Source organism: Cyanistes caeruleus, chromosome 5 (assembly GCF_971803275.1).
Source record: "Cyanistes caeruleus chromosome 5, bCyaCae1.hap1.1, whole genome shotgun sequence".
Classification (NCBI taxonomy): Eukaryota; Metazoa; Chordata; class Aves; order Passeriformes; family Paridae; genus Cyanistes; species Cyanistes caeruleus.
In genome coordinates this window covers 27,585,232-27,600,624 of record NC_141705.1, presented here as the reverse complement: position 1 = coordinate 27,600,624, position 15,393 = coordinate 27,585,232, and the positions used below count along the sequence as shown (strand labels likewise).

The window sequence follows — 15,393 nt, the reverse complement described above, 5'->3', positions numbered from 1 at the left end:
ACCATCACAACTAAAGCCACAGGGCTTTAGTTGTGATGGCACAATCTACAGGGCACTGATAATTCAGAAGTTAAAGCTCATGCACCAGGTCTATTTAGGTGGCTGTTAAGTATATTGACTGCTACCTATATGGATTTATATCTAAAATATATAGATACAAAGCACCTTGATCACCAGAGCTGAATTTTGTAGCAATCCTCCAAAAGTGCTGCTCTCCACAGCACCTACACATTTTTAAGAGGTAGAATTGGGTGGTAGAGATAGAAAACTTCAAAAGTAGACACCAGGAAAGAGGTGAATCTTTTGATCTTGATTTTGAAGCTTTTCCTAATTCCTTCATATCAGTGAAATTTCTCAATTGCATCAGACCTTTGTTGGCAAAGGTCAATTTTTCACTTTCCTGGAGCAGGGAATAAGTAAAAAAGTTGGTTTTTTTTCCTTAAGAGCCAATGATTTTTTGAAAGCGATGCAATCACAGATCTCAGCAGCAAAATGATGAATGGGCTTCAGTCATGCATAGCTTTATTAGCAAATCTTATATTTTGAGTTTAGTGTATCTTATTATAGAAATATTAAAAATCTAGAATTTCTGTGGAGAAACCCGAACATTTCCAGGATGTGCCATGATCGCTGGAAAAGACCCAGCTCCACTAGGTGGCACAAAGACGCCACGTGAAAACCAGCAGCAAACCGGGAGTGCCTTCCCTTCCCTTCGACATCTTTATGTATTTATGCAAAGCAAATGGGTACAGATAAAGATTGCAGACACAGCTATAGTCCAGCAACCCGCACATGTATTTTCAAATAAGTTTTCAAAAACAAGTTTAGATGTCACCGTGCTCCTTTGGACTAGAAGCTCAGAGAAAATCTCCCCAAAGAACAGTATCTGCTCCTGCAGACCTTGACTGACTCACAGCTGAGTAACCATGCTGAAACTCATTTCTGTGTTTGTATTCATGAAGATACAGCCACCCCTGCTCAGGAGTATTTAAACCAAGAAGAGGCTACTGATATTCTCATTTTCCCCCTTTTCCTCCATTTGCCATCATGCCATTCTACTTAGTTTAATTCCTGATCCATCACCTTGAAATGGTAAAGGACACACCACTGACAGCACTGGTGGGGCAGCTCTGCTTGGATAATGTTAACCTTGCAGCACACACAAGGTGGGAGAGGCAACCACCACAATAAATTCCAAAACTCATCCATGCTCTAACATAGATATCATTAATATCAAGACAAAACATTGGCAATTATTTTTATATTTGCCAATTGCCAAATAATTGCCATTACACTTGTAATTTTTAAAATGTCAGGTGATAATATAGATAATAAGGGTCAATTTCACCCCAGCTGGATAAGCACTCACCTGATCACACCGTGGGGAATTGTAGGAAGGATTGCTGCCCCTTTGAAGACTGTCCAACTCTTGCTCAAAACAGGGTCAGCTACAAGCAGGCTGTCCGGGACTGTTCCCAAGAAGGTTTTGAATACGTATGTGGAGAAGACTCCACAACTTCTCTGGGCAGCCTGTTGCACTGTTTGATCACCTTCATGGGAAAAAACCCCAATCCTACATTTCAGTTGAACTCCCTGTGTTTCAATTTGTGCTCATTGTCTTGTACCTCCCCTGGATACAACTAAGAGGAAACTGTCTCAGATGCTTTACTCCCACTCCCGCCCACAGCTACACATGGAGATGCTCCCTCCCTCGAGCCTTCTCTTCTCAGGGCTCAACACCCTCAGCTTGCTCAGACTGTCCTCATGTGAGAGATGCTCCAATCCCTTAAGCATCTTTGGGCTCTTTACTGCACTTTCCAAGAACATCCATGTCTGTGTTGTCTTGGGAGCCTTTGGAAGACACTGTGTGCTGGGGAATTGGTTACTTTGGGCAAGCCATGTCTGCAGCCCATATGTGGGCAGGGGCTGCCCCTGTGCAGGGAATCTCTGCTGCTGCACTGTGGCAGAGACAACCCTGCAGCCTGACAGGAGATGGATGGGCTGGCTCTTTGTGGCTAAAGCTCTGCGGTAACACAGCAGCCACGGACACCGTTCAGCTACTGCTGATCAGCGCTCGCACAGCATCGAGGCTTCCTCTCCCCCACACCATTTACACTGCAGGATGAAGGGTAAGGCTTTGGGTCTAGGAATTAATACTGCTGCAGCTACTACAATCTTTGTGGCCCATGGTGAGAGGATGAAATGAAACTGGAGTAACATTTTACATAAAGTTGCAAGACTAGGATACCTAAACCACACAACCCTGGTTTCTTACACTGCTAGCAAAGACAAGAAGTATAAAGTTCTCTCCCAAGGAATGATTTAAACCCCCCCCAAATCCTGCAGGTTTCATTAAGGAATAACAGCATTTGACCAGGTCATGCTGCCATATAAACATCATTACTGTATAAAATAGTTTAAATTGAAAGACTGAATTGCTCATGTTTTTTCGGTTTTTGTTTTTTGTTTTTTTTAAATCAGCATCACACAGGAATGAATGTCAGTGCTTCTCAGATTGAGGCAAAAAACCAAAGTGGGCTTTCCAACTGAATCCTAGAATTACTTACTTAACTTCAGGTCAGTCACCTAAATTTTAGGGACATAATGTAAGACACAAAAACCCTAAAACCAACTAATTCTAAGAATTTCTCAAAAACACATTATGATGTTTAATTGAGAAATTCAGGTTTTAATAAACTGAAAACACCTGTCCTTTTATTATCTCTAGATTCCCGTGCTTCTGATACTCGACTTTGTTCTGTAGATAAACAGCCCCATTGATTATTGCTTCTCCTTTATTATTTCTTTAAAGCTATTCTCCCCCCTTCCTAGGTGCAGACAGTAAGACAAGACAACTTGAGTATATGGAGTTTTATCACAATTTCATGTCTGCCACACTCCCCCTGCAACTCACCCCAGCTGAGGGCTACACACAACAGCCAAGGGTGATTTTGATCTTCCAAAAGGTGAGACCAGCATGGAAACCTCCTGCAGCAGATTCCAGGTGAGCCACATTAACATCCTGACCAAATAAGGCTCATTTCGTACACAGCATATGCAGTAGTCCACAGATTTAAATCTTCCACAAATTTGTGCTTGCTTCATTGATCGAAACACTTGATTTCAAAGCAAAGTTATTTAAAAATTACCTTTGTTTTACTCTAGTTGCTTAACAGAAAGGCAAGTTGACAGCTATATTACAGTCTGAATATTAGTACTGTTTTAATACTAGAAATCTGCACAGGCTTTGGTCACCAAAATGATACCAATATTATTATAACACTGTGTTCATTGAGGTCCTAATTCTTTGTAATTGATATAGCCATGTAGGAATTACTGTTAATTGAAGTCTTATGGTTTTAATTGTAATGCCAAAATATCCACTTTTCAGTAAGATGAAATACACTGTTTTCAATAAAGTGGAACACTAGCTTTTAAAAAAATAATTCCAATTTAAAAGGGTTAATTTACAAAATAGGAAGTTTAAAAGTCACCACTGAAGACACTGAGAGCAGGACATGAGTTTTTTCCTTCTTACTAAATCAACCTGAATAATTAACACCAATTAGCATCAGTGGAAACTACTGACTTAATTACAAACAGTATTAATAGGTAAGTAAGAGTTAGAGACAACAACCTCCTCATTCCTGTATGTGGCAAATGAAAGACCTAGAAAGTAAAATGCACAAGATGCACCCACCATGGATACACAGTTTCCTACATGGATGAGAAACCTAAAGGTACTTCTGAATTGGTGATCTAAGATGGTTTTAATCAGTAAAATTTAATATATATGATACAATATTTCCAGTTAGCACAATGTTATTTTATATATAATACCATAGACAATGTATATAATATGTGATGTGATATATATATAAAATATAATTATATATAATTTTCCCATGTTATTTAATATGTTTGCATCTTAGAGATGCTTGCAATGTTAGCTGGTAATCACAGCTTTTTACTGGATGTTAGGCAAGCAGAACAGGACCTTTTGGCCAGTGCAAGGATGTGCAGCAATGCATCCTCCCATTTCTAGTGCTATGTATAATTCTTATGAATAGACACCATGTCACCCTGCTGGTGTGTAATTATTAGAAAGCTGTATATTCCTAATTGCATCTTACTTCAAAGCCTAAGTTTGAAATGCTCCTCTTCTAAACACAACAGATATTTTCAAGAACAGTTTCACTTCATTTACCTAATATGTATGTCACAACATAAAGCCCTTTGTCACCTCTCCAACAGCTTGAGCTTAACTGTGAATGATTCCAGGTGTTGCTCTGAGCTTTTAATATAAAAATTTGAAAAACATCTCCAGATATGATTGAAAAGTTTGAATATAAAATACTTTGATTTATTTCAGTATTTAAAGTATTTCAATACATCTTTAAAAATTTTTCTCTTCACTTTTTATTAAATATGGACATATTTAAAATGCAATTTCACACAAAGGTGAAACAAAAGGAGATTGACAGAAACAGTAATAAAGAATAACTGATATGTATATTTTATTGAGAAAAGGTTCAGTAAACAAAATGCACTCACAGAATAGATAATCAATACTTTTAAATACCATAAAGAATAACCTGAAAACAGAAAACACTTGTTAGAAGCACAAACATAGGAAATCAGCATGAGTAGAAAACTGGCTCAGCATTTTTAACACAGTCGGGGATTTTATTCCATGTTAGCTCACATTAAGATGAATAAACTTCTACAAACATATGAGATAAACAAACAAATAAAATAGTAAAAGATTGTCAAATCAAGTACTCATTTCCTTCTTATAACTACTATGTTTCCAAAATAGTAACCAAACTTAGCCAGGCTTGATATAAAACCTGTCAAACAGCCAGGAAAAAGTCAGTCACTCCTGCCAGTTGGGAAAGCAGAATTTTGAAAAGTTGATTACTTCACCCGTTCTCAGAGGTTTCAAAGGTAATCACTGATTTGAAGAAAACAGAGGTAAAATACAAGACAGTATTCATAATTTATAAAAAAGAAGGCCTTGTCACAAGGTAATGCTTCAGTTACTCAAGTACCGGTTATTCCTTGAAGGTCACACTTCTGTGGAGAAAGAAAAGATGTCAAAATAAAGGTAACTATTATATTTTACTACTTAATATTAGGATAAAAAGTAGTAACTAGCTTTAGCCTCCTCAGATGCTCTTCTGTTATTCTCAAATATCAGCAATTAGCATATTACTTAAAACTCTACACCACTGGCCCACAGCTAAAATGATTTACAAAAGTAAAAGTGAGACAAGGAGGAAGAGAAAATTTCTTGAGAAGATTAATCAGGTTAAAGAATGACAGCAGTAACACTACAGAACAGTATTACAGACTACACTTCACTCTGGTAAGCTCCCAAGAAGGAATAAACAAGGATGAAAGATGGTAAGAGTACTGCTGAGATCACTCTACAGTAATTGCTACATTTAAAAGGCAAGATATGCATAACAACTATATGTGAATTCAGTTGTTAAAAACCACCTTCTTTAAAAATACACACTTCATGAAAATGGGATATTTTCTGGTAAGATATGGTACAGATACTGTAAAAACTAGGGATACAAATATTAGATAAAAATAGCGCACTACATGGTATCCTCCAAACATAGCAACTGCACTTCTTATTGCTCTCAGGACTCACTGTAAAGCAAGGAAGACTAAAGAGAATTCTCTACTGATGATACTCATTCTCAGAAATACAGTATCTGTCATCATCTCAGTCAAAATGTTGTTTTGCAACACAACAGGGTATGCCTTGGGGCTCACCAGTAAAGCAAAAGGCTTATCTGCTGTTTCATCCCCACTGTCAGTATCTCATTTGCTACAGTTTCCACTTTCTGCTTTGCCCAAAAATTCACAGAAGAAAAAAATTGCTGACAATGTGGGTTCATGCCACGCTGAGCTCAGTTCTCAAGAAACCTGTATTTTTGTTAACAAAAGTAAGCTTAGAATAAGCCATATGTATTCACCAATAAAAATTAACTTTAAAATCTGTTAGTTAGATTCATGAGCTGTCAGAGCACACATATTTCCTACAACAATCACTCTTATCCCTTCCTGTCCCTTTTCACTACAATTTATTATTCAGTATAGGACAGGCAGGATATACAGTCAGTAATCAGTCCTGTAACACATAACTGGCATCATCTAAAACAACAATGATCTCTAAAAGAACAAAAATGACAGTGAAAACAGGTTAGAGGGTAATTTCAATTTCTTTTTCATGGACTATAGCGATCACACTGATCTTAGACATTTGTAGATTTAAGCACTAACAATGAAAAATATATTAATTATTTGTATGCACTTGTTTTGGAGATAGTTTTATCTAATGCATAGGGTTCAAATGCATTTTAGTCATACTCTTCTGTGGATTGTCTTTCCCCCATTGCTGTACTCAGGAGAATTTCATGGCATTCCTCTTAATATGAACCATTAATTGTTTGAGATAACTATTAACAATAATAAACTGGTAAAGTATATTTGGATATAATTAATGGTGGTAATACACAGGCAACATATATTTGAAAATTGTCAGGTGATGCAAGACCATTAAGAAAAAGAGGAATGAGAATCCATTATATTATATGGTCTTTGGAGAGTACTTTGCATTTATCGGTTGTAATCAATATTTTATAGTAGGAGAGACAGCAAAAGCAGAACTTAGAAACCTCTGAAATGTGTAACAATTTCATTTAATCACAAAGATATCATCTAGAAACAGTTTAAATGTAACTCTTAAATAGAAATGATCTGCTAAAATCAAATCCCTTACTTTTCAGCTGCTGCTTGATCAGTTCTCCCAGCGCTGCGCTCTGGAGAATGCGAGGGAGATCTCAGTGTGGAGCTGAGGGGAGGCGAAGCCCGGAGTGAGGACGTGGAGAGGCCGTGGCGACGCATCTCCTGAATCGCTCGCTCCCTGCCAACAGACAGCAACCTCCGTTACACAACACTTGGGTACTGCACGGTCGTAAAGGGAGAAAATACAACTTTGCAGAAACTATCACTTTCTTGTAAAGTCACCCAGTTCTATTTTATTTTCATGAGAAGGGATTTTTTTTTTTACAGGCAGTGGTAAACTCACAAAACTTACAAAGAAATTCAGAAAATGTATATGATTTTTTTATTTTTTAATTATGCAGTTTTCAGGATGAAAACACTAGATTTTGCAGAACAAGAGGACGAGAGTTTTCCATAAAAGTTCCTCACTATTGAAAAAAGCAAGAGTTCTAAAAGTGAGAAAGAAGAAATAAGGAGGAAAAGTCAACTCACTGAAAAACCTGAATCTTACCGTTCAAATCGCTCAGTTGTCAGTTTCCTTTTTAAAACATCACACTCAGTCTGCATTTGTGCAACTTTACTTCGAAGTATGGAAACCTCTCTATTATTGCTGCTTCTAAAAAAAGAAATCATGAGAAGCAACAAAGTTTTCTTTGAACAGTGTCAGCTAGGAGCTTAGAGAAGTTACAGCAAGATACAACAAAACCCGATACAGACCATGTTGTTTCACAGACTAAACCAAAGACAAATTAGAAGCACCAGGAATCAAATAAATGCAACACAATGTTCCTGGAAGAACCCAAGGTGAGAATGTAGCAAGAAGCTGGCAAGCCTCTCACTACCTCCTGACTACATTGTTCTCTTCTTCATATAAAGGTAAACACAAACATGTTTGATAAAGCCAGACAAAATAATTAAAACATTAGTTTATTGCTTTGCTGTCCTCTGTTGCAACTTTACATGGTCTTTATGTAAAAAAAGAAGAAAAAAGTAGTAAGTAGCTACAAAAAATTACAAACTTAACAGATATGGCTTCAGTAAAAATTGTATCAAGTAGGCTGGAACTATCTGGCTAGCCAAGAACACAACTGGATCAAATCTACATAAAAATTGCATTAAAGCAAATACCAGACCAGCAAAACCCAGACTCTGAATGCTTGTTAACTACACCCCTGGCATTTGGGCACAACTGTTTCAATTGCAAGAATCAAAATTAAAAGGAGATTGAATTTAATCTTGATTAAGATTGAAATCTTAATAAACATGATTAATATACTTCTTAGTAAATCATCAGCTTGCCCTATTCAATGCTTGGTTGCAAAATACCATCAATTACATTATAATGGAAGAAAAAGAAATTGTTGCATGCAAAATAAGTTGTCTAAACAAGAATCTAGACAGTCTTATTCCATACAGTCTTCAAAGCCACTGTGAGGTGGAGTGCTGAAAAGTCACTTCTGGAGAAGCAAAGTTGTACTTGCTTATTGCTAAAGCACTGGATTGGAATTCTGAAAAATGAGTTCCACTCCTAGCTCAGTCACAGACTTCCTGTCTGGCACCCACTCCAGGAAGATGAAAACTACTTAAAAGATTTGCTCCAAATAGAATTGCAGAATATTTTTCCCATGTTCCCTATTCATCAAAATTCTTAGAATGGTATCTTGATCCAGTATGTTGAGAACAGATGCAGAAGACAAGACATCTTGATGATATTTTATAAGTCCTTCAAAGACAGGCATACACTTTCAGGATGGAGGTAAGAATGCAGGGCCCAATATCATTATTGTAAAATAAGGAAAGAAAGCAAACAGTTTGTGAGTTCTGAGGTTATTCCATGTCAATGACATTTAAACAAAATTAAGAGCATTAAGTAAATAACTCCAAATTTTAGAAATATTTTTAAACCCTTTATGCACAGTAATCATCATATAAGTTTACATTATGATACGTGATTTTCAGAGGACATCTGTCTCTTTTACAGTAGATACACATAGCTCTCAACAAGTAGCTTGGCTATTCCATATTCTCTGTTTATTTAATTCTTTAATCATTCTAGAGCATCAAGATCTCACTTACTGTACTATCACCCTTGTAGTACTCAAAGTAACACAGCTATTTACTCTTTACCCAACTCATAATTACAGCACTGGAGAATTTCACAAGTTAAACTTAATTCTGAGAATCCCTCTAAAGTCAAAGGTTGTAGCAGTGACATTTTCTAAAGAAAGTGGAAGGACAGGTACTATAAAGCCAAAACTTTAAATAATATTCAAAAATATTGGCACATGTTTTTTTTGTCAGTTAGAGCTGAAACTCTGACAAGCCAAATTAATTTCTGTATTTTGCAAGACACAAACATCATTGTCACATACTTCAGTCACAGCTGTGAGCATTTAAAGCTCCTGCTCTTTAGACTGCAACTACCACAAACCAAGTAGTAGAAAATAAGGTATATACAACTAGTTCTCACACCTGAACACTTGCCTAGTAATATGTAGAACCTCTGAGATAATAAGTGGAAAGCAATTCAACAGAATGGCCACTCTTTCTCCAAAAGAACATTTTCCTTCTTCCTGCAATATCCCACCCTATTAACACTGCAAGTATTGACATTTACACAAAACAAATGAACCCTACAAAGTGCGCAAAAGAAAAACAGTGAAAAAATTACTTTGTACATAGTTAAACAGTGTTTAATAATGTTTGTACACAAAGTAACTGAATTCAATTTAACTTAAAAAAGGTAATTTAAAAATTGCTTCTTTTCTTTTTGTTTTGTTTGGGTATTTTGGGATTTTGTTAAGTTTGTGTTTTCTCCTTTCACATTGAACTTCATAATCAGGACAGTCTATCAGCTTATGTTCATTGTATGCCATTGATACTTTTTCCCCAAGAAAACAAAAACTAGCAATACTAAAACATGAAGCAATTATCTGTGTAGGGGCAATATTAATGTCATCATCTCCAGACTCACTGAGATCACTGCTACTTCAGGTGGACTATCATAAGCCACAAGTTTTAGCCTCTATATAATTCAACCAAAAGCATATCTCTTGCACATCTGCATCACCAAGTTCCAAGATATTCTATATCAAAATATTTTATATCCCATCAGATGTAATGCCTGTTCCATTAACTTCCATGTTTCCTTTCTCTCTCTGTATTAGTGTTTATTAAATGGGTGAAATTCTGATTTTGACTTCACTCTTTGTCTGAAATTCTGCTTTGATTTTACTCTTCACCACCATCTGCATTCAGCTGCTACTCCTTCTTGCTATTTAATGCAGAGATACCACTAATCCCTGCTGATGTATCCTTAGGAGAATTATTACAATTATTACATGATACTTGCAGGTTTTGTTTAACAGCTTGTTTTGATGATCTTAAGGATCTTTTTCAACCCAAATAATTCTAAGATGACACCTCAGGAAACTTCAAATTCCCTGCTCCATACCATGAAGACAAATTTTTAAATCTCCCAGTTCTCTTGTACATGATTTTCACACACAAATACCTCTTAACTTCATTGTTCCAAATAGATTAGTCTTTCTTATACAAGTGTTGCTAAAAGTTATTGCTTCTTTAGGCAGATCCCCAGCAGAAGTTGCTGGCCACATTTAGTGTAGGTGTCAGGTCTAGTTCTGTTTGTATTTCAAAGGAATAATAAGTGATACAGGACTTTTCCCCTAACAGTTAATATCAACAGCAGCAAAAGTACTTCTGCTTTTTCTAAACCACTACAACTTCACTATTTATTATGTAAGTGACTCTTTAACCAAAGCAAGGACAACAGGCATCTTCAGTAGATAAGCAATTCATATTTATCATGAATTTAAGATACTTGGGGTTTTTTTTGTGAGCAGTAAACACTTTGGAACTCCTGTTTAAGTTTACTGTTTGCACTAAACCGATGTCCACTAAGGTGCTGATTAATTGAAAGCAATACGAAAGACCTGTAAAGAAACTTAAAGTAATTGATGCAATGAAAAGCCAGAAGACAGTGCTGCAAAAAACCTGCTCAGCCACACCAAACACCCAGATTTTGTGAATAAGTATTCTCACATAGAAAGCTCTTTTGCAAAACCACATAACACACACATACATTTGTTAAAACTTACAGTTTGCTTTCAGCCAGCGTCAGCTTGTCTTTCAGTAACTGAATATCGGTATCTTTCTCTTGAGACATTAATTGATTTTGAAATTCTTTGTCTCTACTAGTAGCCAATAACGTTTCAAGATTCTGAACTGTAAGTCTCTCACTGGATAGCTGCTTTTTCAGCAACTCTGTCTCTGATTTTATATCTTCTAATTCTCCTAGAACCTAAGGCACAAATTTTATATGTTATTAATACACTAATTTACAAACACAGAAAAACTTATTTTGTGAAGAGCTGTTACAAAGACAGAAATGATCCAAAGTTTCATAAAACAGAACAGGAAACTGAGCTCACAAAATAATGTAAAGCCTACAATTATTTTAAACTATACTTAATTTAAAACTATTCAAGCTGTACACCTATCAAATGTTTTAATGGGAGCTGCATTACTGAGTGCTGGAAATGATTAGGTAAGTACCTGGAACACAAATTAGCTTTTAACAGTAGAACTTTGCACAAGTACAAAAGTAGTATTTACTATACTTCTTTCTATTTGACTAGGTCAGCTCACAATTAGCCTCTTGGCTTTTGCTGAAAATGTAGGAATAGTTGTTTTCCTCTTCAATTCTGTGAATATAAAGAAATTTTACTGTTCTCAAGGTCTTGAATATTACAGTCCCAGAAATGCTGACCAAGTCCCTAAATGAAGGCAAAATCAGCTGTAAAGAAAATGATTCAGAAAATATGAATATTCAGAACTGTTTAAATAATTTCAAAATATTCAATTAATTCCAGCTGTATCTAAATTTCGTAATTGAAAAGAAGCCATTAGGGTAATGTCTTTACTATCTAAATAAGAAGTGCACTATTTGCTTTTTATAAAGTTTGAGTAAATTAAAAACCAAAAAGAAATATTTATAATCTGTTCGTGGTACAGCTAAAACTACAACTGCAACATTTTGCAGTGATAATTAATCAAAGAAACTCCCTCTTTCTGTACAAAACCCACAGCTACAGATATGTATATTGTAAAATTTATAATTTATAGGAAAACACAAAACCAATGATGTAAATTAACTTACCTTGCTCTCAGAAGTAATTATTTTCTCAAAAAACTATAAAAAGTAAAAGAAGTTACTCTGCTATAGCAAATTAAATTTGCCTTTGCTGCTTACCCTTTCATAATCCATGCTTTTGGACATCAGCTGTCGAGCTACAAGTTCTTTGTTAGCCTCAAGTTTCACACAGAGTTCTCTCACAGAAGTGAGGTCTGCCAACACAGAAGCCTTTTCCTGATTTTCACGTTTAAGATCCTCTTCCAGTCTGGATATGTTTTTCGTTATGGAGGAGATCTGAGATTCATATACTTGATGTGCAACAATATGCTGAACAAAAGCAAATATGGATATATTTTCAGTGTTAAATTTAAGAGTTTACTGTTGAATAACCTGGGTTTTTTAACACTATTTTCTCTTAGAAGTTAATTTTCCCTATAAAATTAACTTAATATTCCTTCCCTCCCTCTAAAATATAGCTAAGGGCAACTAATAAACCATCTTTGCAATTTTAACCACCAACTTGAATAATTATACAAGTACTGTAAAAGGGTGGAACAAGAATGAAAAAGCTTAAACCCAAAACATACAGTCTATTTTTAACTCAGCTTGTAATATAGTCTCTAACACTTTCTGGCTAATTAAAAGCATGGGACAAAATGTAGTCAATCCATAACAATTATGCTCTAGAACTTCTCTGGTCTCTATGAAGTTATTGCTTCTAAAATATAAACCTTATTATATTCTGTGATATTGGTCTAGGATTCAGTATTATGGAATACTGATTCTGAATTTGGATGTCTACCAAATTTTTACCTTGACTCCAACCACCAGTACTTCAAATAATTCATTCAAAGCTTCAAAGAAACCTAAGAACTAAGCTTGCAAAATACTTATAAAGCTATATGCAAATATTCTATAGCAACTAAACAAAAGTTTCTTACAATGTCATAGTAAGTGATAACCCAACAGAAGAGATCTAAAACTATGAAAATAAATGGCATTATTCTAATTTTGGGCAAGCAGGGGTGAAGGAAAGCACATCTAAACAAAATCAGTTACTGTTTCAAAAACTCCAGTGTTCATATTTGAAACATTCACATATAGAACTTACTTGCAGCCATTAAAAATCATATATTTATTTTATTAAAAAGCACTTGGATGTATCCTGCTTTCCTAGATGGAATTTCATTGCACAAGTTATTACCCCTTGAATCTCTTTTTCCAGAAATTCTACTCTCTCTCGAAGATGTCTCCGATCTGTATCTACTGAAAGGAGTTCCAGTCGTATTGAGCTGCTTTCTCCTTCAGCTTGATGAGCCTTCATTTCCCAGTCTTCAGCTTGTGTATGAAGCATCCGGAACTTCTCTAACAATTCTTGGTTTTCTTTTTCCTAATGAAACAGTAAATTGCTCTGCAATGATCAAAATACCCTCGAGTTGTTTGATCTTATTTCATGCCTACTCCTTACAGTATCTCTTCTTTTTTTCCCACAGAAAGTATAACCTCCTTCATTTTCTTAATCCCACTGTCTGGCAACTACTAAAGGGGATCATCCCTTTTCCAAGTCCAAATAGCAAATAAATACAATGATGGCATTCAGATTTATTAAAATGTAAGCACTTACACTTAGAAGTTGTTATTGAGTTTTTAGCTCCCAGGAGAGGGGTTATTTTGGATCTCTCTGCATTGTCAAGGGTCAGGTTACTGAGATACACTGCATGCTGCCCTTTCCAAGAAATTCCATTTTCAGGTCTTTTAGTTACTGTGCTCCTATAAATACTTGTATTACAGCAGTGCCTGAAACACTGGTAATCCACTAGAGCATATATACCTAAGCAGTCTATCGCAGAGATACAAAAATGCAAGCTTTGGTGCTCACCATTTGTGCAGCAACAAACGTTGCTTTTGAATTTTAGTTTGGCCAAGTACGTATTATAAGGCAGTGATAAATTTTTCTTATTTACCTCCATTCCCTGCTCATGTAATGTGCAGTGGGATATGCAGGTTGGTAGTATAAATCAGATTTATCTAATGAGAAAGGCTACTGTTCCTGCAATTCCTTCTGTGTATCCTGCAGAACTTGGAAAATGCAGAGAAGATCAGGTGGAGCATTAAGAAATACAAACCTGTGATCTAGCAAGCAAAAATCATGCAGAAAAGTAAATCCTTGTCTCCATAGGATAATCCAGATATAATCCAAGAAAAATCCCTGCAAGCATCCCTATCAATTATTCATATTTGCTTGCTGGCTATGCATTCTAGCTTCCTGGTACCCAACTTGAGTAACTGGATTATCATTTGCCAAAGATGTAGCCATGTTTATAGCTGAAGTAGATGATATGATGTGTACTTCAGACACATGATATATTTTAAAATTCTTATAAAATAAACTTCAAGTATTTTAGATTGATAGTTTTAAGCTAATCTACTACTGACCTTAAGTTTTTCTCCATTCTTCAGTTTCCACTTGTAAAAAGTGGTTGCATTTACATGCATTCATCTAGACATGCAAGTTGAAGTCAGATCAAAACTTATTCTTCCCAATTCAAAGTCACGTAATAAATTTCCCAGTTCATGTTGTCTTGACATAAATCCTATTTGTTTTAAATGATTTTAAGTTTTAACTCATGTATATCACACTTTTGAATCCAAGTATCAGGATAAAGTACGTTTAATCAGAGCATTATTTTAATAGTACTATTTTTACATTTTCATGCAGAACAACAGATAATTTTTTTTCTTTTCCAAAAGGGTAAAATAATTAAAATAATTTTATAAGCTGCCCACAATAATGAAACAGTACCTGTTACTTTACTGATTGCCTGTCAAAACCCAAAAAGCAAAATAACATTCAAACATGACATGTTTCTCATTCTCCAGCATTATGGCCAACTGAAACATGATTGATGAAATTGTGATATTAGAATGGAAAAGTTAATAGAATTAATATTAATTATTAGAATACTTAATATAATTAATCAGTGCTTCAGATCTAACAAGGTGTTACATGAATCCCTCACTAGTAGCTTTAAACACTGCAGAGAAAAGCAGGAAAAATAAAAGAAAATAGGACAGGCAGGGAGAACAGCACCCAAACCATGTAATTCTTACTTTGTTTTACTGAATGCAGTAATGACTGCCTAGAGATTACATTTTTACCTTTGAAGCTATCAAGGTCTCAAATCTGGAGACTTCAGCTATATAATTATGAACCCTGGTTTTCATTTCTTCTTTTTCACGTATTGCATCTTCAAGCTCAGTATTGATAGCCTAAAGAGATTGCATAAAGGTAAAATTGTGCTTTGCAATAAATTAATCACTATATTATACTCTATCAGATTAAATCAAAGTAATTGCATATGCCTAGATTTTTTTCTGTCCTACTTACAAAGCTCTTTGGGATTTGCAGGGTTCAGAAATATCCCCTGTTACCTTAG

General features: G+C 35.4%; 1 protein-coding gene across 13 annotated transcripts in view; it reads right to left on the bottom strand.

The window, feature by feature from the left end:
* Positions 1–4,493: 4,493 nt before the first annotated feature.
* CEP135 (centrosomal protein 135) overlaps positions 4,494–15,393 on the bottom strand; it is a 34,462-nt gene continuing 23,562 nt past the window's right edge. For 4 of the 13 annotated variants that reach the window (XM_086890087.1, XM_086890088.1, XM_086890086.1 and 1 more), the window contains 7 exons: positions 15,116–15,226; positions 13,161–13,346; positions 12,074–12,283; positions 10,920–11,122; positions 7,313–7,417; positions 6,797–6,940; positions 4,494–5,076 (listed from right to left, as the gene is read on the bottom strand). In XM_086890087.1, coding sequence (XP_086746213.1) covers positions 5,055–5,076; positions 6,797–6,940; positions 7,313–7,417; positions 10,920–11,122; positions 12,074–12,283; positions 13,161–13,346; positions 15,116–15,226 — 981 coding nt within the window. In that variant the 3' untranslated portion in view covers positions 4,494–5,054. Of the gene's footprint in view, positions 5,077–5,787; positions 5,941–6,796; positions 6,941–7,312; positions 8,544–9,996; positions 10,117–10,919; positions 11,123–11,376; positions 11,618–12,073; positions 12,284–13,067; positions 13,347–15,115; positions 15,227–15,393 lie in introns of those variants that run through there. The other 9 variants (XR_015287078.1, XR_015287075.1, XR_015287079.1 and 6 more) reach the window with 9 other exon arrangements.